At 41.7% G+C, this 27,689-nt stretch overlaps 1 protein-coding gene across 1 annotated transcript in view; it reads right to left on the reverse strand.

The window, feature by feature from the left end:
- Positions 1 to 938: 938 nt before the first annotated feature.
- The window catches only part of CROT (Carnitine O-octanoyltransferase), a 74,933-nt gene continuing 48,182 nt past the window's right edge, over positions 939 to 27,689 (reverse strand). Inside the window, exons 9-16 of the mRNA XM_080279168.1 lie at positions 16,389 to 16,502; positions 13,864 to 13,965; positions 10,803 to 10,994; positions 9,202 to 9,332; positions 7,470 to 7,593; positions 4,656 to 4,828; positions 4,153 to 4,272; positions 939 to 1,065 (exon numbers count right to left, since the gene is read on the reverse strand). Coding sequence (XP_080135294.1) covers positions 939 to 1,065; positions 4,153 to 4,272; positions 4,656 to 4,828; positions 7,470 to 7,593; positions 9,202 to 9,332; positions 10,803 to 10,994; positions 13,864 to 13,965; positions 16,389 to 16,502 — 1,083 coding nt within the window. The remainder of the gene's footprint in view (positions 1,066 to 4,152; positions 4,273 to 4,655; positions 4,829 to 7,469; positions 7,594 to 9,201; positions 9,333 to 10,802; positions 10,995 to 13,863; positions 13,966 to 16,388; positions 16,503 to 27,689) is intronic.

Below are 27,689 nucleotides of genomic sequence, written 5' to 3' on the forward strand. Positions count from 1 at the left end.
GAGCACCCACATACTATATATGGCCATAACCACCCTAACCAGCCACTTCTCTATCCCAAGCTTTCTCATTGCCCACTTCACCATCTCTCCAGGGACTCTGTCAAAGGCCTTCTCCAAATCAACGAAAACAAAATACAGTTTGCTTTTCTTTCCTATATATTTTTCCTGAAGCTGCAAACAATGAATATGGCATCAGTGGTCCCTTTGCCTGGCATAAACCTAAACTGAATCTCATCAATATTCACTCTCTCTTTAATCATACCTACTAGAACTCTCTCCATCACCTTCATAATCTGGTCTAAAAGCTTTATGCCTCTATAATTTTCTCTTTCCAGGGCATCACCTTTCCCCTTGTACACATTTACAGTTACACTCTTCAGCCAATCATCTGGGACAACACACTCTATATATATATATATATATGTATTCATCAGGTCAATGACTAACCTCACTCCTATATCTCCTGAGGTTTTCAACATTTCAGCAGTCAACCCAGACACATCTGCTTCCTTCCCCACCTGCATCCTGCCTATTGCCCCTCTCACAATAGCCGCGTCACTCAAAGGCCGATAGCCAAACATTGGATCTGCTGCTCCAATCCTTCCCTGTCCCAGTCAAACTCCTCATTCAACAACTGGCTGTAATGCTCTCTCCATGCGTCTTACAACATAAAATCGTGAGAAGGCAAGAAATAAATGAGAGATGTCTCTGTACTGAGAGGATTAACCCGCTGATCCTGGGACCGTCTTTTTCATTTCATTCCTGCCGTCTCCTGATGATTTAATAAGGTTGGGATAAATGTTCTGAACTGGAAGGGTTAGACACATGAGTCTTAAACTCCTTCAATAAAAAGTCTTTCCTAAACTGAATAATATTGTCTAGCAGCCAGAAGAATAAAAAAAGCATGTCATCTAGAGTCTAGGGGTTAAATGAGAGCACTATAAACTAGCAGGGGGTTGTGAAATGACTCTCCTCATGTCACAGAATGATTCACGTAGCGCTGCCACAAGTTGGTCACCGTCTGACTCACCCGAGGACCGGAAGTGACTCACGAAGAACTGGAATCTGCCGGGGGATGAAGCGTGAGGCTGTGCACCTAAGTTAATGAGCTAGGTCTTCTCTTATTTCAGTATCCGAATACTGTATTAAATTTGTACAATACAGATGTGTAAATTAAAGAGAACTTCTCACACTCCTTCTCTCAGTACAGTGCTTGAATTCCAGAGTTAATGATTTGTAACTTATTCAGATTTTACCTCTGTCATAGTCACAAAAACTCGAAGTATTCTAATCCTGCTAACTCCTGAGGCTTTAATTCATCTGACAGTGTGCCATGAAAGCAATACACAATAAAATAGGTGGAACTCTTTAATCACGTGCCAGATGCAAAATTCCTGTTAACATGTGATTATATTCTTTTTCCAACACATAATGACTGGATAGGCTAGACCTATCATTCATCACCTTGATTTCTACCATATTATTCCCCTAATGTAATGAAACTGTCAGGCAGCATTAAGAATAAACTATGAAAATAAGTCGCTGGACTGAATGCATTAATATAACTAACAAGTACTTAATTACTAATCTCATTAAAGGGTAAATTTTCTTACCTTGTGTATTACAAAGCTAAAAAATTACTGAGCCAACCATTGTCAAAATACTGAAGGCCTGTTGTTGTTACTGTTGAAGATGTGGCCCCAAGCTCATCAGGACACAAACCTTATGGGCTGCTACAATACAATCACTTCACCAATACACTTCAGAGATCTTTTGCTTATGTTGTGCAGAAGCACTGCTTATGTTGTAAAAGGGAGGTGTATGAAGTAGGTGTGTTGATGTGTGATGGGAGGCATTTCAGTGATGCCAGAGTGGATTGTGAGAATGATGTGTATGAGATAAGTGTGTTGTGGCGTGAAGGGTTACATTAGTGATGTGTAAGAGGCAAATAAGTGCCAGTATGTTGTGCTGTGTGGGGTGGTATTAACTACAGTGCAGTGTGAATTGTATGTGAGCTACATACTGTGTTGGCTCTGATGTAGATAAGAGCAGCAGCAATATTCAAAGTGTACTGTAAACAGATAATCATGTACAGAGAATTAAAACTAATGTGGGTGGTAGGTGAGGGCACTCACCATCCACTCACTTGAGGAAGTGCTGCTCTCAGGTGACAGCCCTTTCCTCTCTTCCTTCCTCTTCTGTCCTTCTTTCCTTCATTCTCTCCCCTTCCTTCTGTCTATGAGTGACTCTACTCTGAGTGACAAGCCAAATGGTTTCCTCTACACCAGGAAACCATTTTCTATGCTGGGTGGTAACCATATATCCAAATTCTGGTGTCTGGAGGTTCAGTGGGTAATTAAGGCGCTCTAATCGGATTGAGCCTGTGCAGGTTATATCCAAGGAGTGGTTGGGGTTTATTGCTCACATAATGCCACTCAGGGATAAGTGAGGCTGGTCACTCTCAACTTATGTCAGAACGAACTTGCCTAGCCCCGGGCTCCTACGCTCCTCACGGGGCAGCACAGGAGTAGCTGATGATAATGATATACCTATAATATACCTTCTCTGCTTTTTACCCACCTGTCAGACAGTACAGAGTAGAGGACCCTATATCAGTTAAAAATAATTAAATTAATTAAAAAACATAATAAATAATAATTCATTCATTCATCACCTAAGCCAGTGTTGCTCCATGAGGAGCATAGGAACCCGGTGCTGGGCAAATTGGTCCTGACACTTATGATGAGAGTGACCAGCCTCACTAATCCCTGAGTGGCATTACATGAGCAATAAACCCCAACCACCCCTTGAATATGACCCTGCACAGGCTCAATCCACTTGGAATGCCTTAATTACCTACTAAACCACCAGGCATCATAATTTGGCTACATGGTTGCCTCCCAGCATAGTAAATGGTTTCCTGGTGTACAGGAAACCATTTGGCTTGTCACTCAGTGTAGTCACCCACTGACTGAAGAAAAGGAAAGAATGAAGGAAAGAAAGACAGAAGAGGAAGGAAGGAATGAAGAGAGGAAAGGGCAGGCACCCACAAGCAACACTGCATTGAGTGAGTGGATGGTGTATGCCCCTACCTACTATGAATAATAATAATAATATTTAATCAGACTAAAAACATAATCAGACTACAATTGGTGTGGAAGGTGGGGGCGCTCACCATCCACTCACTTGATGTAGTGCTGCTCTCGGGTGTCTGCCCTTTCCTCTCCTCCATCCTTCTTTCCATCCATCCTCTTCTGTCTTTCTTTCCTTCATTCTTTCCTCTTTCTTCTGCCTGCAGGTGACTTTACACTCCCTCTTGTGTCTTTCTTTCCTTCATTCTTTCCTCTTCCTTCTGCCTGTGGGTGACTCTACACTGAGTGACAAGCCAAATGGTTTCCTGTACACCTGGAAACCATTTACTATGCTGGGCAGTAACCATATAACCAAATTTTGGCGCCTGGTGGTTTAGTGGGTAATAACGGTGCTCCAATCGGATTGAGCCAGTGAAGGTTTACATCCAAGGGTTGGTTGGGGTTCACTGCTCACGTAATGCCATTCAGGGATGAGTGAGGCTGGTCACTCTCATCTTAAATGCCAGGACCAACTTGCCTAGCCCCAGGCTCCTACGGTCCTCATGGGGCAACGTAGGACTGGATGATGGATGGATGGATGAATATATCGACTCTACATATTACTCAAATATAAGGTTGCACAGAGTACAAGGCCACCACCACCACTATAATCTTCATTTTTATGTCCATTTTCCATGTGGTATGGGTCAGACGAGCTCACTTGATAACATTTATTCACCTTGCTTTACTCTGTAACAGCTCTCTAGTCATATCTCTACATCAAGGGTCAGATTTAGAGGTTTACAGTTAGTCTGTTTTCACATGACAGAACTAAGCCAAACCCACAAATCTGAAACTGTACTGGGATCACATGAAGTTGATAAGTCTTAGTGACAAGGTAGGAATAAGTCATTTTGATTATGTTGAACCAAGTCTTCAGTATGATGACACTTAGATATTGACATAGCTGAAAGGATTAGGGATCTTTGTCAGATCTGAGTAAACATGATACACTAGAGAACTAGCATAGGACTAATAAAAACAATCAGACTACAATATGTCTAGTTTATGATTTACTCACCCATCCGGCCGTATGGAGTAGAAGACTCCGTATCCGTGTGAGGTCATTGCTGATACCCCACCATAGACTGGAGTGTAGCCAACTAAGCTAGTTGACAGTGTGTAGTTCCCACCACCACCACTAGTGGGCAAGAAAGGATGACACTTATACTCAAAGAAATATGTGAGTGTTTTAGTTTTACTCACAGTAATATAAGGGTGTGTCCCAGTTACAAGTTGCCACCACCATCATTACGGGGCAACAGAACATGAAGGTATTATACTCAAGGAGAATACAATTAAAATGATTTGAGGAGTTTTTACATTATCTTACTCAGTTTTCCTCTATCTTACACTATTAACCTACATATCTCTAAAGTCTTTCTGTCTGTCTGTCTCTTGGCTCTGTGTACCTTTATACCTTGATTCTGTCTGTCTGTCTGTCTGTCTGTCTGTCTGTATCTCTCTCTAACTTGTCCATCTATTTTGGTATCTACTACTAATCTGTCTGTCTGTCTCACCCACCTCTTGGTAAATAAAGGATCAGTAAATATATCTGGGATATCAATACCAGCCTCCAGGGCAATGATATACAGGCCAAACAAGTGCCGATCCACACCCTCACACTTCTGACACTCCCCCATCAACTCGTTGTGAGAGTTGACAGCAGTGATTAGCCTCTGCCGCTTCTCTGCATTCTGGAAAAGTTCATCACCATAATTATCAGCACACATAACAAAGATATCAGAATAAATATCAACAACACATCATCTCTATCTATCTATTGCCTGATGCCTCAATCCCGTTAGGGGTGGCCACAAACAAATCGCCTCCACGTCCCCCTGTCCCCCACCATTTCACTGCCCCACTCCCAACTCAAACCACCCTCTCTCATATACCTCTCCACCCCATCCCTCCATCTCATCCTTGGCCTCCCCTTCCCTCTTCCCCCCTCAACCTCACTCACATACACTCTCTTCATCAGTCTTTCACCCTCCATCCTCTCCACATGGCCAAACCACCTCAGTGTACTCCTCCTAACGCTTCCTACCACATCCACATCTACACCACAACGCTCCTTTATATCCTCATTTGTCAGCTTGTCTCTCCATGTGACTCCACAGGCTCCACTTAAATAACTCATTTCCATTGCTCTCACTCTTGACTTGTGTCCTTCCAGCAACATCCAAGCTTCACCTCCATACATTAGAGTTGGTATCACAATACTGTCATGTAGTAACTTTTTCACTTCCATGCTCACTTCCCTGTTTCTTATCACTGCTTTCAAGGAACCAGCAACCTTTCTTCCCTGCTGTACCCTTTCAAGCACTTCACCCTCCAAACCTCCATCCTTACCCATCACACTACCCAAGTACTTAAACGTACTCACATTTTCCAATTCCTCACCATCCAACCTCGCTGTACATTCACTGACTTCACCTCTCTCAAAGACCATCACTTTACTCTTCCCTACATTCACCTTTGATTCCATTTCTTACACACTCTCCCAAACTCATCCACCAAGCCTTGCAGCTCTCCTTCATCTTCACTCAACAACACAGTACCATCTGCAAACAACAGTACAGGGAGTTTCCAAACACTACCCTCTCTCACCAGGGCCACTCCAACATCCACTACCCTACCTTGAACCTCTTTTATTACTCCATCCATGTACAGATTGAACAACCATGGAGACATGACACATCCCTGTTTCAACCCAACCTTCAAAGAGAAATATTCACTCAGTTCACCATCCACACGCACTGCAGCCTTAGCACCATCATACATACTCTTCACAGCATTCCATAACTTCCCAGCTACTCCATATATTCTTAATACTTTCCACAATCCTTGTCTATCCACCCTGTCATATGCTTTCTGCAAATCCATGAAAGCCGCATACAACTTCTTTCCCTTCTCTAGAAACTTTTTCACTAAAGATCTAAGAATGAATATCTGATCTACACAACCTCTTCCCTTCCTAAAGCCTCCCAGTTCTTCTCCAACTAATTCCTCTGTTCTTTCTCTAACTCTGTCAATAAGTATCCTACCATACACTTTTCCTATTATACTACGAAGACAGATGCCTTTATGATTACCACACACTTCTTTTTCCCCTTTTCCTTTGTAAAAGGGAATAATTATACCTGACTTCCAATCCTCCGGGACTCTACCTTCCTCCCGGGCCAATCTGCACATTTTCCACATCCATTCTACTACTATCTCTCCCCCATGCTTCAGCATTTCACCACACACTCCATCATAAATATCAGCATCATCATAATTATCGGTACAAGTATCATTCAGACAATCCTCCTCCTCCTCCTCATCATCATCATCTTATTCTATAAAATACACTCAATCCTCGTAAATTGCGGCAATTTGGGTCTGGACCACTGCCACGATTTACAAATTCCGCGGTTTATAAATAATAACTCTTATGTGAAAAATGAATTTGGGTCTGCACTTTGGCCAACTACCCCCCACAGCACCCTACCTACACCTATCTAAGCACCATCAAACACAAACATACAAATTTAGGAATATTCAGTGAATGTATTTAATACAAATAAGCAATGTTATGGGATCTCACCTTAATCCTATGATGATACTACTTAAGTGAATGGAGTGGGGTGGTGTTGGGAAGAACTTAGAACCTCTCAGCATGAGGTGTGGGTGCTCCCTCATGCTGTTCTCCCTTCTCCAGCTCCCCTGCCTCTCTCAGGAAGCCCTCAATGTCTGCCTCAGAGATGACAGATGCTAAGTCATCCACGTCCTCAGTGTGTGAAGGGCCAGGCTGTGGTTCAGGCTCAGCTTCTGCCCTTACCCGGGCAAAATAGTGGGTGATGAGTTTCTGATGTTTCTCATTAACTCTGCGGCATTAGTATGCACACTTGCCACCAGGGACGGGTGGTGATTGGTTGTTGGGTCGTGATTTTCAAATTGAATGCCGCGGTTTACGATTCTCCTCAGAAAAGGCCCACTTTGGTGCCTAGATCAGCGATTTTCGTGACTTAACAGTGATTTAAGGGTGCCGGCAGTCTGCCAGCCACTTAGCCGTGATTTACAAATCCGTGATTTATAAACACGCGATTTACGAGGATTGAGTGTACTGTACTGTACTTTCATTAAACATGGAATATTTATTATTTCAGACTGAACAGCTATAAAAAAACAGGAATGACAAATAAAGTAAAACCTCCTCCAAACTCACACATTCACATGCACTATCACATACGGATACATCATCATCATCATCAACATACACACACACACACACACACACACACACATACTCATTCTCTCCCTCTCTCTCTCTTTCTCTCTCTCAACACTCACCTTTGCCTTAGGGTCAAGCATAGCATTCACAAACTCTCCACTCTCCACCGTAGCTGAGCGGGTTGTTTCCGTTCGTCCATTGTAGAACTGACGAATGGTGGCCGTTTCGTAAGTTGCTGCTGTTCTGAGGGTTGGGGGGATTGGAGTTGTGAAAAGAGAATAATTACATGAGACAATCATTCATCCTTTGATTAATTATATTATCCATCTCGATCTTGTCATCCATCCACTGACTGATCCACCCATCTTTTCTTCATTCCATTTATTTACAATATTCATCCATCCATCAGCCCTTTCATCAATCCATCCATCCTTCCAAGCATCTACTCATCCATGTACATCTATTTATTCTTCCTTCAATCTATCTAGTCATTCTTGCAACCATCCACTGATACTCTATCCTTCCTTCCTTCCTTTCATCCATCCAATCATCATATGACCCTGGCAGTTGTGCTGCCAGATTTTAATACAATCAATCAACCATCCAATCATCATGCAATCCTTCATTACCAACAACAATAAAAAAAAAATCTTGTTAATCTTCACACAGTTAAGCCTGTTTACAAGTCGCCATCATCTTCATCCTGCTGCCTTCATTAATGTTATCATCTTTACCAGATTACTGATGAATTTGTGGTTATTGAAACTTGCCTTATGATTTACTTGTCATTCATATTTCATTTTTACAACCATAAAACTGGTATGTATGATTATGACTGACGACGATGATGACAACCACAATGATGATTCCAATGAAGATGATGGCAATGATATACCTGTGAAAATGATGTACAATCACAAGCAAAATATCGCTGATAGCTCCTTGCCTTTCAGTGTATCCTTCCTTCTTATATTCTGCAAATATTTCTTGTCAGACTTTCTGTTGTCACAGTCAAGTAGGATGTGTCGGTGAACTTTTAATCAATATTTTATGTGTGCAGCACATCGGGGAGAGCAGGTGGAGATTGTCACGCGTGAAAGGATTGAACTTGCTGGTGAGTCTCTTGAGTGTGTGGAAGAGTTTTGTTATTTGGAAGACATGTTATGTGCTGGAGGTGAGGCTGGAGCTAGCTCTGTGGCTAGGGTGAGAAGTGGTTGGAAGAAGTTCAGGGAGCTGTTGCCTCTCCTGACACTGAGAGGACTCTCCCTACGTGCTGAGGGGTCTTTGTATGCAGCATGTGTTAGGAGTGTGATGCTGTATGGTAGTGAGACCTGGGCAGTAAAGAAAGAGGATATTCGCAGGCTCAAACGTAAAGAAATGACAATGATTAGGCGGATGCACAGTGTGTCCCTGCATGCAAGTCCTGGGGGGGCTGGGTTTACGATGGAAGAGTTGAGAGGTAGGATGGGACTGGAGTGTATTGGTGTTGTGATGAGGAGAGGTAGATTGAGATGGTCTGGGCATATGGAGAGGATGAAGCATGGTAACTGGGTGCAGAAGGTAAGAAGTGTTAATATTAAGGGTGGGGTTGAGAGGGCTAGACCGAGAAAGACGTGGGACGAGGTCATTAAGTGTGACCTCAGGGTTAAGGGACTGAACAGGGAGGCTGCAACAGATCGTGCAGCATGGAGAGCCGCCATTTAGGTGACCAAGGCCGACACATGCAAGCATGTTGGAGCCTTCAAAAACGAACGAATGAATGAACGAATTGTACATTATCTCTCTCAAGCTGGATGGACAATGGAGATATGACACCCCCACTCTCCCTACATACCCTGATTACAGACTTACTTGCCATGGAGGCGAGTGTATGCCAGCTGGATGGCCATTTGTACATAGGAGTCTGGGTGCAGGTTGTAGGGTCTGAGGAAGTCACGCCCATACTCTGTCACTACGTATTTCTGCACTTGTATATTTTTGACCTGGAATAAAGTGAAAACAGTATGTTAATGAGTTACTGAATGCAACAACTGAAAGCAGCACTTGTGTAACTGGTTGAAGAATGGCTGGAAAAAGAACAAAGGCATGAAAGAAGCTGCCATCAAGTGAGAAGATATGTACATGCTATCATGGTCAATGGACTCTACATTTATGAACACAAAACAACAAATCATCATCATCATCACACTAAAGAGGCTAACAGAGATATCTTCTTATCCCTTCACTATGAAAGGTCGCTCCTAAACCAAGTAAAATCATCTGGCAGCAGCAATAAACAAAAAAATATCATACTTGTGTAGCTAAAACACTAAATGTCACCCTAACTCTTAATATAAACTCATCTCCATGGCTTCAGAAATGCTCTCTCTCTCACATACGATAAACTTGTCTCCTTGGCTTCAGCAATGGCACCTTACACCTTAGGGTCAAGATCGAAATGCATCATCCTACTGTACATTAAACCCTCACATTAGCAGGCCCCGCTATAACGGATTTTGGATTTATCAAATGCCTCTGAGCCCGCCAGTTTTCTTAGCTATACTGAACTAAGGTTGATAAATGGGATGCATCACATGGCTCTTCTGAACTGCTGGCAACATTCAGGGTAACTCACAATACAGTCACCATGGTTGCAGTTTTTCCCATCCAACTGGGCTACGTTGGAAATCTGCTGTTGAGAATAAATGAGGAGCTGGGCTATTCTGGGGCTACTTCTGGAAGGACCAGGTGGGATCAGAGTCTGTGGACACACAGACTCATTCTGGCCGCATCCTTGGTTGTGTTCAGACTATTGTGTTCACATCTCACGTCTCTCAACTTTGCCAGGTGTTTTCCATTGTGAAGCATGACTTTTAGTAGGAATCTCTCACCCTCTCTTCTTCTGGGAAAGCCTAGAGGAGGAATCTTTCCACTGCTAGGAAGCTTAAGGTGACTGAGGCCCATGAGAAAGGCATGAGAGTGACGATGAATGAAAGTTCATGCACTGTATGGCCTAAAAAACGAATGACAGTGTTAGCAGTGTGCAGCCATCTATACAGGTAGTATATACCACAATACATGTTTCCTACCCTTTTTATTCCAACCTGGACTGAAATTGCCCTCTCCCCATCATGACTGTTGACCTGTAATAACAGATTATAGTAATACAGTACCGTACTAATCATGAAGTGCTTTGACAAGGATGTGAAATAAGCTGAGAAAGGGAAAAATTATGGGCCAAGTTAGTATAAAATGGGTGTCATTTTCATTTACAATACTAAATTATTTTATTGTAGTCATTTATCTTCAATCATGTATTTGAATTCCCATGGGGGGGGGGGCAACCCCAGATTCACTGAACCAGGCTTCCCCCAAGTTAGTTCAATATTGTGAGAGTCTACTGTTCTTACGTACAGTACCTGTTTTCTCTACATAACTCAACTCTTTCTCTCTCTCTCCCTCTCTCAACTCACATAAGACAAGCTTGTTTCCTTGGCTTCAGCAATGGCAGCATACATCTTGGTGTCCAGGTCAAAATGCAACAATGTAGGTGATGGTACAGAGCGCACCTCCCTGCTGTCTGTCGACACATTGTTCATATCCGTCAGCAGCAGGCACTGGTAGTGCCCCATCATCACCGACACCATTGCATCAAAGGGAGTATGCTGTGGGTTGTAGGAATATCTTATCACCATAGTCATCATCATCATCATTACCAATGAAGAAATAAAAATAACAGCCAATCCCATACAATCCCCTTTCATGATGCCAGAACCTATGGCTATGTCATCATAGGCCAGAACATCATGGAAGTGACATTTTCATTATCCCAATGTTTTTTGCTAGTGGGCAAAAATAGGATATGACATGTGGTGAGTGATTTTATTCTATACAGTAGCAGGAAACTTGAAATTCTACCTATTTATCTACAGCCAAATGCCTGTGGGTGGCAACAAACAAACTGCCTCCACATCACCCTGTCCTCTGCCTGAGTGTACCATCCCTCTTACTCACATCCTCCTCTCTCACATCTATCCACTCCATCGTACAATCTCATCCTTGGTTTCCCCTTCTCCCTTCCCACCTCCATCTCACTCACATACACTTTTTTTTGTCATTCATTCTCCATCCTCTCCACATGGCCAAACTAACTTAGAGTATTTCTCTTAATGCTTTCACTCACTTCCACATCAACAGAACAATGCTCCTTCACTTCCCCAGCTGAGTAAAGCTATCTTTCAGAGACGAAATGCAAAACTGGTATATATTGATATGTATATACTGTATACAATGACACCTGTACAACTTCATCCATTCATCCATCATCCAATCCTATGTCGCACCATGAGGAACGTAGGAACCCGGGGCTAGGCAAGTTGGTCCTGACATTTAAGATAAGAGTGACCAGCCTCACTCATCCCTCAGTGGCATTACGTAAGCAATAAACCCCAACCACCCCTTGGATAAAAACCTACACAGGCTCAATCCAATTGGAGTACATTAATTACCCACTAAACCACCAGGTGCCATAATTTAGTTATATGGTTACCACCCAGCGTAGTACAGTACCCTCGCATCCAACATGCGTTAGTCCAGCACGATTCACGTCCAGCACGGAGAGCAAATAATTAGTATTATTTAATACAATTTAATTACTGCAACACGAGTGTGTTAGCATAACACGCACAGAGCTCCGAGAAGTGGGCGAAATCCGCAGAGTTCACCTCTAGCACGATCACCCCCGGTCCAACACGGTCATACTGGACATTCCCATGATGATGATAGCCAATGAAAACTTCTGATCAAGTAGCCTTCCCCGCCCGCTATTGTGACGTGATCGTGATGCCGCCCAATTAAAAATGCTTCTGCAGTCACGTGATGTTTTGTTTAAATTTCTCCCGCCACAGCGCTACTCAGTCGCATAATTCCCATTGGAAGATGCTTTTTTTCTTGCTGCATTTTCTGCCTTGCTACTGCATTTTACCCTGCTCACGATGCCTAGGAAGCCTTCTGAGAACCCCAAGAAGCGTCGGCACCTCCCTCAGGCCACCAAGCTAGAAAGCATCAAGAGGAAGAAGAAAGGGGAGAGGAAAGTTGACATTGCCAAGGCCTATGACATGAATGAAGCCAACGTGAGGACCATAATAAAAAACCAAGACAAGTTCCTGGCAGCCGAAGGCTATCACACGGCACTTCATACCAGGTTTGCCGAGGATACGATGGTAAATCGGAACGGTAACGTGGTAAAATTGCCGACGATACCACAGGCATTTGGAATTCATCTGGATGGATTCCTGATAAGGATAAGATGGGCAAAACAGTGTGACCAAAACCCAGGCGACTCGACAGAGAATGTATCGTACTACAGCATTGAACATTTAGCCTGACACTGAATACATATTAATATTTTAGAATAAATATCCATCGTTTTGAAACCCTTCTCATCGGCGTGTGAACCAGTTTATAAACAAAGTTGCTTCTCCTTATTCTCTACCGAGTCAGCGACAGCGATCACTTTCCACAGTCACGAGACGGGGCTCTGGCAACGGTGAGAAGCATGCCCTTTGCCGAGGATTACAGAGTACTAGGACAGGCAGAAGCAGGACCTTCCATGGCTGTGGACGAAGATAGTGATTCTGAGTGTGATTTCGAAGCATTTATGAGGGAGGTTGAGGAGGAGCAACAGCCATTACCCGCTAGTGACACCAGCAGCCATCCTCCGGGGACCCAGTAGGACTACCTACAGCCTTGGATACCACCTTCCATTCCCAGCAAGCCCACCAACACTATCCTAAAAGGTTAGTTATTATTCATAGCACAGTACCATTCATTATAATTACAATAGTACCAATATATGTATAGGTATATGGTAGGTATTTAGGGTGACTTTTCCTAGGGTTGCTGACATAATTCATTTTTCTCCATAAGCTCTATTGTTGGTCCAACACGTTTTTGGTCCAACACGTGACCCATGCATGACAATATTACCGTGTTGGACGCGAGGGTACTGTAAATGGTTTCCTGGTGTACAGGAAACCATTTGGCTTGTCACTCATTGTAGAGTCACCCAAAGGCAAAAGGAAGAGGAAATAATGAATGAAAGAGAGACAGAATAGGAAGGATGGATGAGAGGAAAGGGCACACACCCAAAGCAGTTCTACATCGATTGAGTGGATGATGAGCATCCCCACCTTCCACAAGTAAAACTTAAATACAGTAATGCAAAATTTAAAATATTTTGTGCACACTTACCTTTGGAATGCAAACATGATTTGAGAATCTGGTTTTAACTTACTGCAATATGCATATAAAATCTGTTGAATGAATCACACATCTGTTTATTTCAGAACCATTCCTCAAAGCTCTAAAATGATCATCATGCACTAGTTCATCTCCAAAGACAAGTCACTACCATCTTAATAACCATCCTAACTCTATTTCTCATGAACAGCTGGAGTGGGGGGTGGGAGGGAAGAACACATTATGAGAGGAGTTATATGAACATTACCAATATTAGGTATAAAAAAAGCTTACATCATTGTTCATGATGCCACATCCATTACGCGTAAGTATTGCCGAGACGGACTTGTCTGCCCAGCGGTTTGATGTATCCCCACACATGCCCACCAGCAACACCTGAAGTGAGAAAAGTTATGTTAAATGATAGTCCACCAGCAACACCTGAAGTGAGAGAAGTTATGTTAAATGATAGTAAGTGTAGTTACAGTCAAAGCAAGGAAGTGGAGAGATGGTATGGGGCACACGGGCTTAAGAGTAAATGCACGTAATACAAAAGTGATGGTATCTATGACTGGTGACAGTACTGTACTGTCAAAGAAGAGGGAGAGTGGCCATGTGTGATATACCAAAGGGGCATGGGTAGCCATTCCATCTTGTGCAGTGTCTGTGATAAATGGGTACATTAGAGATGTAGTGGTGTTAGAAGTAGACTGCGAGATAATGCTGATTTCATGTGTGCGGTGTGTAAGGGAGAGCAGGTGGAGATTGTCAGGCATGAAAGGATTTAACATGCTGGTCAGTCTATTGAGTGTGTGGAAGAGTTTTGTTATTTGGGAGACACGTTACGTGCTGGAGGCGGGGATGGAGTAAGGAACGGTTAGAAGTAGTTCAGGGGGCTGTTGCTTCTCCTGACACTGAGAAGGCTTTCTCTCCATGCTAAGGGATCTTTGTATACAGCAGGTGTTAGGAGTGTAATGCTGTATGGTAGGGAGACCAGGGCAGTAAAGGAAGAGGATATTTGTAGGCTCAAATGAGCAGAAATGACAATGATTAAGTGGAAGTGCAGTGCGTCCCTGAGTGTGAGGCCTAGGGGGTGGCTAGGTTTAAGATGCAAGAGTTGAGGGGTAGGATGGGACTGGAGTGTATTGGTGTTGTGATGAGGAGAGGTAGATTGAGATGGTTTGGATATGTGGAGAGGATGGGGGATCATAACTGGGTGCAGAAAGTGAGAAGTGTTAATGTTAGGGATAGGGTTGTGTGAGGTAGACCAACAACAAAGACCTGAGATGAGGTCATTGAATGTGACCTCAGGGATAAGGGACTGAATAGGGAAGCTGTCAGAGATCGAGCGCCATGGAGAGCTGCCATTGGGTGACCAAGGCTGATGCATGCAAAAATGTTGGAGCCTTCAAAAATGAATGAACGAACAAAATGCAAGTGAAGAAATGAAACAGCAGCTAAGAAAGACAAAAGACTGAGATTACAGTTAAAGCATGAGTTATGAGTGAGGGGAGACTAAAATCAACAAAAATGAATAAGGATACAGTCACAGCAAAGAGAAGTAATGTAACCCTACAGAAGAGAGAAGATAAGAGAAATAATGGTGGGCAATAGTAGAGGGTGAGTCAAGGGGCAAACAGCAATATCCTCATTACTCAATTTCTCATTACCTGTAAGTCAAAGGGGTAGGGATAGGAGAGAATATAGAAACCATCATCATCATGACCATTTTACCCAGCTGATGACAGAGTAATCTGAGAGAGGCAAGTGAGTTACATGGAGAGGCAGACTGACATATGAGGACGTGAAGGAGGGTTGTGGTGTGGATGTGGAAGTGATAGATAGAAAGCGTTAGGAGAAACACACTGAGGCGGTCTGGCCATGTGGAGAGGATGGACAGCGAGAAACTAACGAGGAGAGTGTATGTGAGTAAGGTGGGGTGGGGGAGGAAGGAAGAGGCCGCAGATGAGATGGAGGGATGGAGTAGAGGTATATGAGAGAGGGGGTGTGAGTTGGGGGAGGGCAGTGAAATGGCGGGGGACAGGATGACATGGAAGCGATTTGTTTGTGGCCATCCCTTATGGGATTAAAGTGTCTGGCAACATATACAGCAGACAAACAGAAGACAGTGTAAGGTAGGGTTTGGAAAACAAGGAAAGAGAAAGAATGAGAGAGCGATAACTTCATGCCCAGTGAAATGGGCCAAGCACTCATTCCCATAGTATTTAAGCCCCCTGAATCCTGGCTTTACCTCGCATGCTCAACCATCTGCACATTCTCATTTTAAAATTTCTCTTTATTGATGTGCTTCACACTGCAGCACCTACAAGATAAAATCAATCCACTGACTACAGGATATAATGATAAAGGGGTGCCAAACCCACCATGTGCTCCTCTACACACAGTTCATCAAACCATTCATACAACACAAAAAAAATATGAGAAGTTATTATCATCATGATGTCAAGAGCCTACATGTAGCAGCACTGTGCATACTGGGTAAAACAAAACCGCTACAGTATTCATTCAGGGGCCAAACCTCCTCATATTTCTCTGCACCTCACCGTGAGATATGACCCTGGTACAACCCTGGTGAGACACTACCTACCACAGGGGGGCACCAGTTCCATACACACCACACAATGTATGCACTGTACTGTATATGTAGCATGGTCCCATGGAAGCAGTTGCTTACCTGTGGTTGATGGGTCTGCTTGGCCAAACAGACCAGGGTTAAGAAGCAACAACAACAACCAGGGTTAGGGATGGATCTAGAAACAGGACAAAAAGGGCTTCAAATAAAAATGTTAAAACCTGACCTCCTTCTCATCCTCTGGCTCACTATCATCCAGCACAAAAACAAACGAGGATGACTCGATCAGCTCCAGGGTCTTCATGTTGTTCAGGCTCAGAGATTTGAGCCAGTCTCGGTTCTGTTGGTAGGAGGTAACCATTAAATTTGATGAGCCTCAGCTATGAGTTAGGAATGAGTCTTTTTCATTACTACAGCCAGTTTGCTTCCACTGGACAGAACTAGACCACAACCACAACTTCAACAGGGTGCTAAGTTGTGGTTGCATGAAATCTGCCAAGCCACAGTCATGTGGCAGGAATGAGTCTCTCTAGTTACTTGTCAAAACGAACCTCTAATCTGACAACATCTGGCCATCAACTGAGCAGAAGAGGGTTGTGGATCTTCATCACGTTAGAACAAGCATACTACTGTATAACCCTTTAGTACAATTATGTCTTTTTGTGGTCCATCTCTGTTGCTACCAGATTATTATATTAAACTTAAGAATCCTCTTGTAGTGAAGGGTTAATGAAGACTATCTCTAAGCCCTCCAGCTGAGAGAGTTTTATCATCATCAAGACCTTCTCCCACCTATGATTAGGGTTAGGTACAGTCCAGAAGGCTAGTAATGGTAAAGCACAATACAGTGATCCTTTGGTTATCACAGTTTTCACCATCACTGCATGATGAAAATCTGCATTCCTGCCATTACTGTGCAATTTTTTGCCAAAAAACATTGTTATCGCGCACCTGAATTGGTTTCTGCCAACAATGATGGTGCCGTATTGGTGGTTTCTGGTGGTTTTGTGGGATTCAAAAATAAGGCCCAGCTCAAGGAGTTAATCCCAGGTGGTGGAGACCATTAACTCTTCACCCCCTAGACTCAATACTTGTCTCCTCAAGCCCATCTCAGGTCTCTATGGTATGCTTTTCTTCCTTACTGTGCCCTTTTCACAACTTTGTATTAACCTAACCATGCCTTTATGTGTTTGATACCTACCATAATGGTACACATATATGTACGTACAAATTTTGTGGATCAAAATTATCATAAAACACAAAATTTGGGCTCGTACTTGGGATGCCTGGTTCCAGTTAAGTTCTGTACTTTTGTTACCATGTACTTCTGTTGTCATGCACCATGTTCAGTATCAATTATGTGCAATAACCAAGGGATCAATGAAGAGAGAACTATAACAAAACAGAGCTAAATTATCATGTAAATTATGCATTCCATCACAAAGCTTGTCATAATCTTCCCAATCATCATCAGCATTGTCATCATTATCATCAAAATCTAGTTCCCACAGGCCTGTTGGAAGTTTAACCTCATAAGAGAGAAAAAAGTCCACAGTTGGAGCTTAAGTGGTTGCCATCTTCTCTGTTAACAAACAGGGAAGGAAGCCGACCACCAGGGGAATTTGCCTGTGCGTTTCAAACCTTGCCGCGCCATAGGTATTTTGTGCATGTGGTTCGTTTTTGGGGGGTCTGGCACCTTGTCGTGTCATAGAAAGCTGTGCTGTAGAAGTCCACACCATAGGCGACTTGGCTGTGTATATATACATAAATGTATATATGTATATATATATATATATATATATATATATATATATATATATATATATATATATATATATATACATATATTTTAGCTGCTCTTTATGCACACCAGTGAGATAGTGCCATTTTGTCAACCATCACATTAGAAAAAGAGGAGCTACTTATAATCTGCATCTCCATACACAATTCATCTTTTCAGTTCTGTCCTTTGTTAATTACATGTTTCCTCAACTTAATGCCTCATTTTCTCACACAATCTAATATACTATAGCACTAGCCGTGTGTAATTCACCGGGTCGGTTATGATCACTTGATGGTCATGATCGTCAGCTTTTACCCTCCCGGAAGGGAGCTGAGAGCTCATATAGTCCGATCTAAGGGCAAGGCTGTGACCTTCACACACTCACACATCCGTCCCCTTGCTCAAGGAGGACAGTAACCACCCACTTCGGCAGTGAAACTTTTCGCAACCTGAGCGAGGCGGGAACTCCCGTCTACCAGATGGCAAGCGAGAACACTACCACTGAGCCAGCAAGCAGTGTGTGTGTGTGTGTGTGTGTGTGTGTGTGTGTGTGTGTGTGTGTGTGTGTGTGTGTGTGTGTGTGTGTGTATGTGTGTGTGTGTGTGTGTGCATTTACCTATTTGTAGTATACAGGAATTGAGCATTGCTCGTGTTGTCCTGTCTCCATATCCACATTTATCAAGTCTACCTTTACACACATGAATGTTTTTCTCATGCACCACCTCTTTGTCTAAGTCGTTCCAAATATTTAAGAATATACCTAATTGTGATATACACGGAATGTACTATGCTCGTGGGTTTCCATCGCTGTTTCTCAATAAGTCGAATTTAACTTTAAACTCGTTTAAGTTTTTAGACTGGACGATCTCTTTGTCCAGGCTATTCCATAAGTCTATACTTCTGTAAGGAAAGCTATATTTCTTGATATCCTTCAAGCAGCTTGACTTTTTCAATTTCATTCCATGTCCTCTTGTTGCTCTCTTATCCCATACAAACAGATCTTCTTTGTCAATTTTATCTACTCCCACCATGGTCCTGAACACCGCAATCATGTCTCCCCTCTTTCTCCTTTCCTCTAACGAAGGCAAATCCAGTTTTTCCAGCCTCTCTCTGTATGACAGGTCTGTCAGACTGGGGACCATCTTGGTTGCTGTTCTTTGTATTCTCTCAATCTTGTTTATATCTTTCTTTTTGTGTGGGCACCACACTACCGCTGCATATTCTAACCTGGGGCGGATCATGGCCACTATCAATTTTTTCATCATTTCCTCATCCATATAATGAAATGCTACTCTTATGTTAGTCAAGAGCTTATAAGTCTCTCCAACTATCTTGTTAATGTGCTTTTCTGGTGACAAACTATCTTGGACCAGCACTCCCAAATCTTTCTCTTCTCTCCTTTTTGTGATTAATTCATTACCCAAAAATAATTCAGTGATGGTCTCCTGGTACTTTTACCCATTTCCAATATTTTACATTTCTTTACATTAAATTTCATTTCCCACGTCCGGCTCCAATTGTGTATCCTATCCAAATCCTCCTGCAGTATTTTACAATCCTCCTCAACCTCTATCTTCCTCAAGATCTTTACATCATCAGCAAACAGACTCGCATAACTGTTCACTCCATCTACCATATCATTTACGTAAATCAGGAACATTACTGGCGCCAACACTGAGCCTTGAGGGACTCCACTTGTTACTTCCCTCCATCCAGACATCTTTTCCTTTATTACTGTCCTCATTTGTCTGTCTCTCAAAAAGTCTCTCATCCATTCCAGAAGTTTCCCTTTTAGTCCTCCTATATATTCTAGTTTCCACATTAGTCTCTTATGAGGTACCTTGTCAAAGGCCTTTTCTAAGTCTAAGTACACACAATCCACCCAACCATCTCTCTCCTGTACCACATCAATCGCTCTTGAGAAAAAGCTCAACAAGTTTGAAACACATGACCTTCCACTTCTGAATCCAAACTGACATTCAGCCAAAATATTCATCTCTTCCAGATATTTTATCCATCTATCTTTCAGGATTCTCTCACACAATTTTGCGACCATGCTGGTTAGAGACACTGGTCTATAATTCAGGGGTTATTCCCTGTTTCCTCCCTTGTAAATTGGTACCACATTTGCCCTCTTCCATTCTTTTGGCACTTTCCCCTCTTCCAGTGAGCATACAATTAAGCTGTGAATTTTATCCGCCAGTTGTTCTCTGCATTCCTTCAGTACCCAATTAGAAATTCCATCAGGTCCTGGGGCTTTCCTTACATCTTGAGTTTCCAGTAATTTATACACCTCCTGCACCTCCACTTTTATATCTTTCATCACCGGAAGATTTCTAATCACTCCCTCCCCTTCCACAAGCTCCTTTTCTTTAGTGAAAACTGACTGGAAACGTTTGTTCATTATTTCTGCTTGCATTGCCGCATCCTTAAAGACCTCTCCATCTACTTTCAGCTTGGTGATTCCTTCCTTTTGTTTCAGTTTGCCATTAACAAATCTATAAAACAGTTTGGGTTCATCCTTGCATTTGTCAATTATACCTTTTTCAAAATTCCTTTCTTCTTCCCTACGTAGTCTTGTGTATTCGTTTCTTGTTCTTTTATATTCTTCCTTTGTTCTGTCGTTACCTCTCTTTCTCCAATTGTTCCACGCCTCATCTCTCTCTTTTTTGGCTATCATACACCTTCTATTAAACCATTCCTTTTTCCTGTTTTCTTTCCCTCTTACTCTTGGTACAAATTTTTCCACTCCCAAATTATAGAGGTCTAGAAAGATATCCCACTTCCTCTGTATCTCTCTTGTTTCTCTGAATTTTCTCCAATCCGCATTTTCAAAAAAGTTTCTCAATCCTGTAAAATTTGCTTTGCCAAAGTTGTATCTTCCCTGTCTATGAAGCTCGTCTCTTGGCTCGACGTTTCCTATTAACATCTGGAACTCAATGACCACGTGATCACTTTTTCCTGAAGGACAGAGATATTCCAATGATTCTATTACATCGGGTTCTTTGGTGAACAGTAAATCTAACCTTGCTGGTGTGTCCTCACCTCGAAACCGTGTCTCTTCTTTGACCCATTGCGTCATCACATTATTCATTATTATATTTAATAACATAGTGCCCCACGAATTCTCGCTGCCTCCCGAGTACCATTCCTCCCAGTTCACCTCTTTACAATTAAAGTCACCCACCAAAATTATATTATTGCTTTTCTCAATTATTTTTTGCAAGTAGCTAGCCATATCTGACAACATCTCATGGTATTCGTCATCCTTCCATACTCTCGTCTTTGGGGGAACATACACTACCGCCATATCTCTCTTAACATTCTCTCCAGTTTCTAATTTCATATATATCACTTCAGCCCTGCCTTCTCCCATTTCCACAGTATCTACATTTATGTTGTTCTTCACTGCTATCATCACTCCTCCTCCCTTTTTTTCTTTTCTGTCTTTTCTCCACAGTTTGTATTTACCATCTCCCAAATGAACATCAATATCTTCTCTTAATTTGGTCTCTACAAAGCACATGACATCAGGTTCATGTTCTCTCAAGAAATCATTAATTTCGATCCTTGTCGATATGAAACCATCAACATTAGTATATATCATGTTCAAATTATTTTTGACATTATTAGTACCCTCTTCTCTCCTACTCTCTGTCCGTACCACTTCCTCAACTTCTGATCTTTCACAACCATCCCCCCTAGTTTCCTTCACTTCTATTTCCTTAAATACCATTTCCTTACTTTCATATCCAATACTCTCCAAAAAAAAGTACAGTATTACGTTCATCCTCTGTCCTCTTATCATTTTTTTCCTTTACTTCTTCCTTTAATGATTTTAAAACTTCTCTTTCTTCTTCATTCAGATCTTTTCTTATTATAAAATTTTCCATCCCCGCCTCTTTGCTTAATTTCCAGGTCACTTTAAGTATCTCATTTATTACACTTTCTGATGTAAACTTGACTCTCATTGGTCTTGTTTCCCCTTTCTTATAAGGCCCTATCCTCCTTACTTCCTCAATTTCTTTTACCCACTTGTCTCCTTCGGGGTCAATCTTGCTTAATATTCCTCTCACCATGTTTGTCTCTCTCTCGAGTCTTGCGAACCTAACCTTTTCTTCCTCTTCCCTGTTTCCAAATACTACCACACATCTGTTCCTTTCTACAGTTTCTCTCAATATTTTCTCTTTTTTCTTCAGTATTTTCACTACATTTTCTTCCATTTCTTTCTTGTTCATTTCCCTTTCTTCCTGGATGATCTCTCTTAAGCTGACCACTTCTTTCTGTTCTTCTTCTACGTGTGCCCACTTTGCCTTATGTTCTTCTAATACATTACTCACCTTCTCCGTTTTATTAGTACTCTCTTCAAGTTTCCTCCTCAGTTCAACATTTTCCCTCTTCAAATTCCTAATCTTTTCATTGGCTGTTTCGTTGGACTGGATTAGACTCTGTATGGTGGTTTCCGTATTTCCTGACACATCCTTCATCACTAGATTCTCTACTTTTTTTTTCGAGTTCACTAATCCTCATAATTAATGTTTTCACCAGGTCCATGACATTAGTATTAGCATCAAATCCTTGAAATTCCATTCCCTCATTGTTTACATTTTCGGCCATGTTTAATGTAAAGTACCTAAACAGCTGTTACCGAATAAGCCACAAACATTCATGTATACTATTGCCAACAAATCTTTACATTTTTGGTAGTCTACTAACTTTCATTATTTTAAATTTAAAGAAAGACCCTAGGAGACAGGACAGACAAAATTCCTGAAACTACTCAAGGTTAGGAGCGATGCCTGTGACGTCCGCTCTCTCCGGCTGTGTGTGTGTGTGTGTGTGTGTGTGTGTGTGTGTGTGTGTGTGTGTGTGTGTGTGTGTGTGTGTGTGTGTGTGTGTGTGTGTGTGTGTGTGTGTGTGTTCTTACCTAATTGTATCTTTACAGGAATGAGTCAAGCTCGTACTGTTCCGTGTCTTAAACCATATTTATCGTACATATCCTTAAATTTCTGAATTGTTTTGGCACACACTATTTCATTTGGTAGTGCATTCCACTGATCAATTGCTCTGTTTGGGAAACTGAATTTCCTTACGTCTTTATCACCTCTCTTCTTATGCAGTTTTTTGCAGTGTCCTCTTGCTGATGCTTCCCCATATGTTAAGTACTGTAATCATTTATGTCTATTTTCTCCTTCCCTGATATGCATTTATATAGCATTATCATGTCACCTCTTTTCCTTCTCTCCTGTAGTGTTGGTAGATTCAGTATAGTCTTTCTTCACAGTTTAGATCCCTTAAGCTTGGTATCCATCTTGTAGCGGCCCTTTTGAACTTTTTCAATCTTGTCTATGTGTTTTTTGAGATGAGGACTACAGATTTCTGATGCATACTCCAGGGTTGGTCTGATGAATGATGTTATAATCCTTCTTAGCATGTCTTCATTCATGTATGTGAATGCTATTCTCATATTTGCAAGCAGTGTATACATGTTTCGTACCTTCTCACTGATGTGGTCGGCCGGAGATAGTCTGTTATTGATAATCACACCTAGGTCCTTCTCTCTTTCTGATGTGTGTAGGGTTTTATTTCCTAATGTATAATCACAAACTTGATTACATGACACTTGTCCACATTGAATTCCATTTGCCATGTATTACTCCATTCATGAAGTTTATTTAATTCTTCTTGTAGCTCTTTACAAGAGTCTGTTAGTAATTATCCTTTGTATTTTTGCATCATCTGTAAACATATTTAGACAGCTTTCATTTCCAGTGTTACTGTCTATATCATTTATATACCCTAAAAACATGATTGGTGCCAGCACTGAGCCCTGTGGTACTCCACTAGTCACTTCTTTCCATGATGAGTAGTTTCCCCTTAGTACTGTTCTCATTTCTCTTTTTTTGAGAAAATCTTGCATCCAACAAAACAGTTTGCCTCGAATTCCTTCTTGATGGTACAGTTTCCATAAAAGTCTTTGGTGTGGTACTGTGTCAAATGCTTTCTTGAAATCTAAATAGATACTGTCCACCCATCCTTCTCTTTCCTGTATTGTGTCTGTTACTCTGTCATAGTAGCTCAACAGATTAGTAACATATGATTTTCCTTTTCTGAAACCAAATTGTCTTTCTGTTATCATATTGTGTTCTTCTAGATGATTTACCCAAGCTTTTCTTATAAGCTATTCTAATGCCTTGCTTACAACACTGGTCAGTGATATTGGTCAGTAGTTGAGTGGACTTTGTCTATTCCCTTTCTTGAATTAGGGGACTATATTTCCTTTCTTCCAAATATCAGGTAGTTTACCTTGACTCAAGGATTTCTTGAAAATTAAAAATAATGGTTTACTTAACCCCTTTGCACATTCTCGTAGCACCCAACATGAAATTTCATCAGGACCATTTGCTTTTCCTCCGTCTAATTTACTTAACTCCTCCTGTATTACTTTTTCTGCTAATTGTATATCTGGTAGTATGCGTGGACATGCATGTTCCACATAGTCCCTTTCAAAATTTTTTTCTTCTGTAAAAACTGATTGGAAATTCTTATATAGTGCTTCACAAATACAGTATCTTTCTCTTGTGTATAGGCGATTCCCTCATCCTTAATGGATTGTATTATATCTTTTACTTTGGTTTTGCTTCTGATTTAGCTGTAAAATAGCTTTGGTTGATCACTACTTTTATTGACGATATCCTCCTCAAACTGTTTTTGGGCTTCCCTCCTTATTCTAGTATAATCGTTTCTTGCCTGTTTGTAACTATTATATGCCCTTTCACTATTGTGTCTTCTGTATCTATTCCACAACAAATCTCTTCTTTTTTATTTTTTACATTATTGAACCATTTCTGTATTTTCTTATCTGCTTCTTTGTGCTGTGGGATGTACTTCTGGACTCCTATTTCATAAAATTCACAGAATTTTTTATATACAGCATTTAAATCTTCTCCTCTAAGCTCATTTTCCCAATCAACTTCTAAGAAATAGTTTTTTAGGTCATGATAATTTACCTTTTTATAGTTTAGGCTCTTTTTATAACTTTCATTGCTGTTAACCATGTCATATGCTATCCTGAAGTTGCAATTTAGTACTGGATGGTCTCTTTTGCCGAGTGGAGGGTGATATATTAAACTGTCACAATCATTTTCTTGCCCAGTAAATATGAATTCTAGCATTGAAGGTACATCGAGTCCTTTTTTTCTGGTGGTTTCCCTCACATGTTGGGTTAGAAAAAACTCTTGCACGAGATCCAGGAGCTTTTGGTCCCAAGAGCTTTCTTGGCTTATTATATCTAGAGTATTCCAATTTATATTTGTATTAAAATCTCCAGTTAGGATAATTCTTTCCAATTTCTTTTCCATTTTATGTAGTAATGCTCTTAAACTCTGAATTGTACTCTCTGCCAGGTCCTCATATTCGTCTCTTTCCCATGTGTTCGATCTGGGTGGCATGTACAAATTGGCTACAATTACTGTGTGTGTGTGTGTGTGTGTGTGTGTGTGTGTGTGTGTGTGTGTGTGTGTGTGTGTGTGTGTGTATTTTGGACAGCCAAAACTACACATTCAAATTGCACCAAAACTGGCACAAAAATCGCAAAAAATTCGCTGATGTGAAAAAACTTGGTCCCATTACAACTGAAAAACTTTTACTATATTTAATGAGTGATCACTATCTATCTATTGCCAGACACCTCAATCCCATATGGGGTGGCCACAAACAAATCGCCTCCACGTCGCCCTGCCCCCGCCATTTCACTGCCCTGCTCCGAACTCACACCACCCTCTCTCATATACCTCTCTACTCCATCCCTCCATCTCATCCTCGGCCTCCCCCTCCATCTCCCCCCCTCCACCTCACTCACATACTGTACACTCTCCTCATCAGTCTCTCATTCTCCATCCTCTCCAAATGGCCAAAGCACCTCAGTGTGTTCCTCCTAACACTTCCTATCACATGCACATCCACACCACAACGCTCCTTTATATCCTCATTTGTCCGCCTGTCTCTCCATGTGTCTCCACAGGCTCCTCTCAAATAACTCATTTCCACTGCTCTCACACTTGACTTGTGTCCTTCCAACAATGTCCAAGCTTCACTTACATACGTTAGAGTTGGTATCACAATACTGTCATGTAGTAACTTTTTCACTTCCATGCTCATTCCCTGTTTCTTATCACTGCTTTCAAGGAACCAGCAACCTTTCTTCCTTGTTGTACCTTTTCAAGCACTTCACCCTCCAAACCTCCATCCTTACTCATCACACTACCCAAGTACTTAAACATACTCACATTTTCCATTTCCTCACCATCCAACCTCGCTGTACATTTACTGACTTCAGCTCTCTCAAAGACCATCAATTTACTCTTCCCTACATTCACCTTTAGATTCCGTTACTTACACACTCTCCCAAACTCATCCACCAAGCCTTGCAGCTCTCCTTCGTCTTCACTTAACAACACAGTATCATCTGCAAACAACAATACAGGGAGTCTTCAAACACTACCCTCTCTCACTAGGGCCACTCCAACATCCACTGCCCTACCTTGTGTCTCTTTTATTATCCCATCCATGTACAGATTGAACAACAATGGGGACATGACACATCCCTGTTTCAACCCAACCTTCAAAGAGGAAAATTCACTCAGTTCACCATTCACATGCACTGCAGCCTTCGCACCATCATACATACTCTTCACAGCATTCAACAACTTCCCATCTACTCCATATATTCTTAACACTTTCCACAATCCTTGTCTATCCACCCTGTCATATGCTTTCTCCAAATCCATGAAGGCCACATACAAATTCTTTCCCTTCTCTAGAAACTTTTCCACTAAAGATCAAAGAATGAATATCTGATCTACACAACCTCTTCCCTTCCTAAAGCCTCCCTGTTCTCCAACGAATTCCTCTGTTATTTCCCTAACTCTGTCAATAAGTATCCTACCATACACTTTTCCAATTACACTAAGAATGCATCCTACCATACACTTTTCCAATTACACTAAGAAAACAAATGCCCCTATGATTACCACACACTTCTTTTTCCCCTTTTCCTTTGTACAAGGGAATAATTATACCTGACTTTCAGTCCTCCGTACACTTCTTTTTCCCCTTTTCCTTTGTACAAGGGAATAATTATACCTGACTTCCAGTCCTCCGGGACTGTACCTTCCTCCCAGGCCAACCTGCACATCTTCCACATCCATTCTACTACTATCTCTCCCCCATGCTTCAGCATTTCACCACACACTCCATCCAGGCTTGGGTTCGAGTACATTTTTCTGTACTCGAGTTCAAGTATGATTATATTACAGTGTCACGAATCCAAGTACAAGTACAAGTACAAGTACTCCGTTTTATAGCTGAACTCGAGTCCAAGTATGAGTACATTTGTGCTGTACTCGAATCCAACTACGAGTACTCCTTGCAATTAGTACCAAGGTGCTAACATATTAAAAGCAGCTTATCAGGAGTTAGTGGGCGTGGCTGTACACCACTTGACCTCAGTGACTCACCAACCCAGGCCACCTGGCCTCTCCAAAGACACACCATTGTTACCCTCACCACCTTTATATATCATGGTTGTACTCGAAAGTACTCGTAAAATTGTCGAGTACTTTGAGTCCGAGTACAAGTACAAGTACTATGGAAATTTTAAACCCGAGTACAAGTACAAGTACATTATATTGTGTACTTAAGTATGAGTACAAGTCCATGTACTGTACTCGGACCCATGCCTGA

This window comes from Coenobita brevimanus, chromosome 77 (genome assembly GCF_032717465.1).
Source record: "Coenobita brevimanus isolate Jiangsu-jjx chromosome 77, ASM3271746v2, whole genome shotgun sequence".
NCBI lineage: Eukaryota > Metazoa > Arthropoda > Malacostraca > Decapoda > Coenobitidae > Coenobita > Coenobita brevimanus.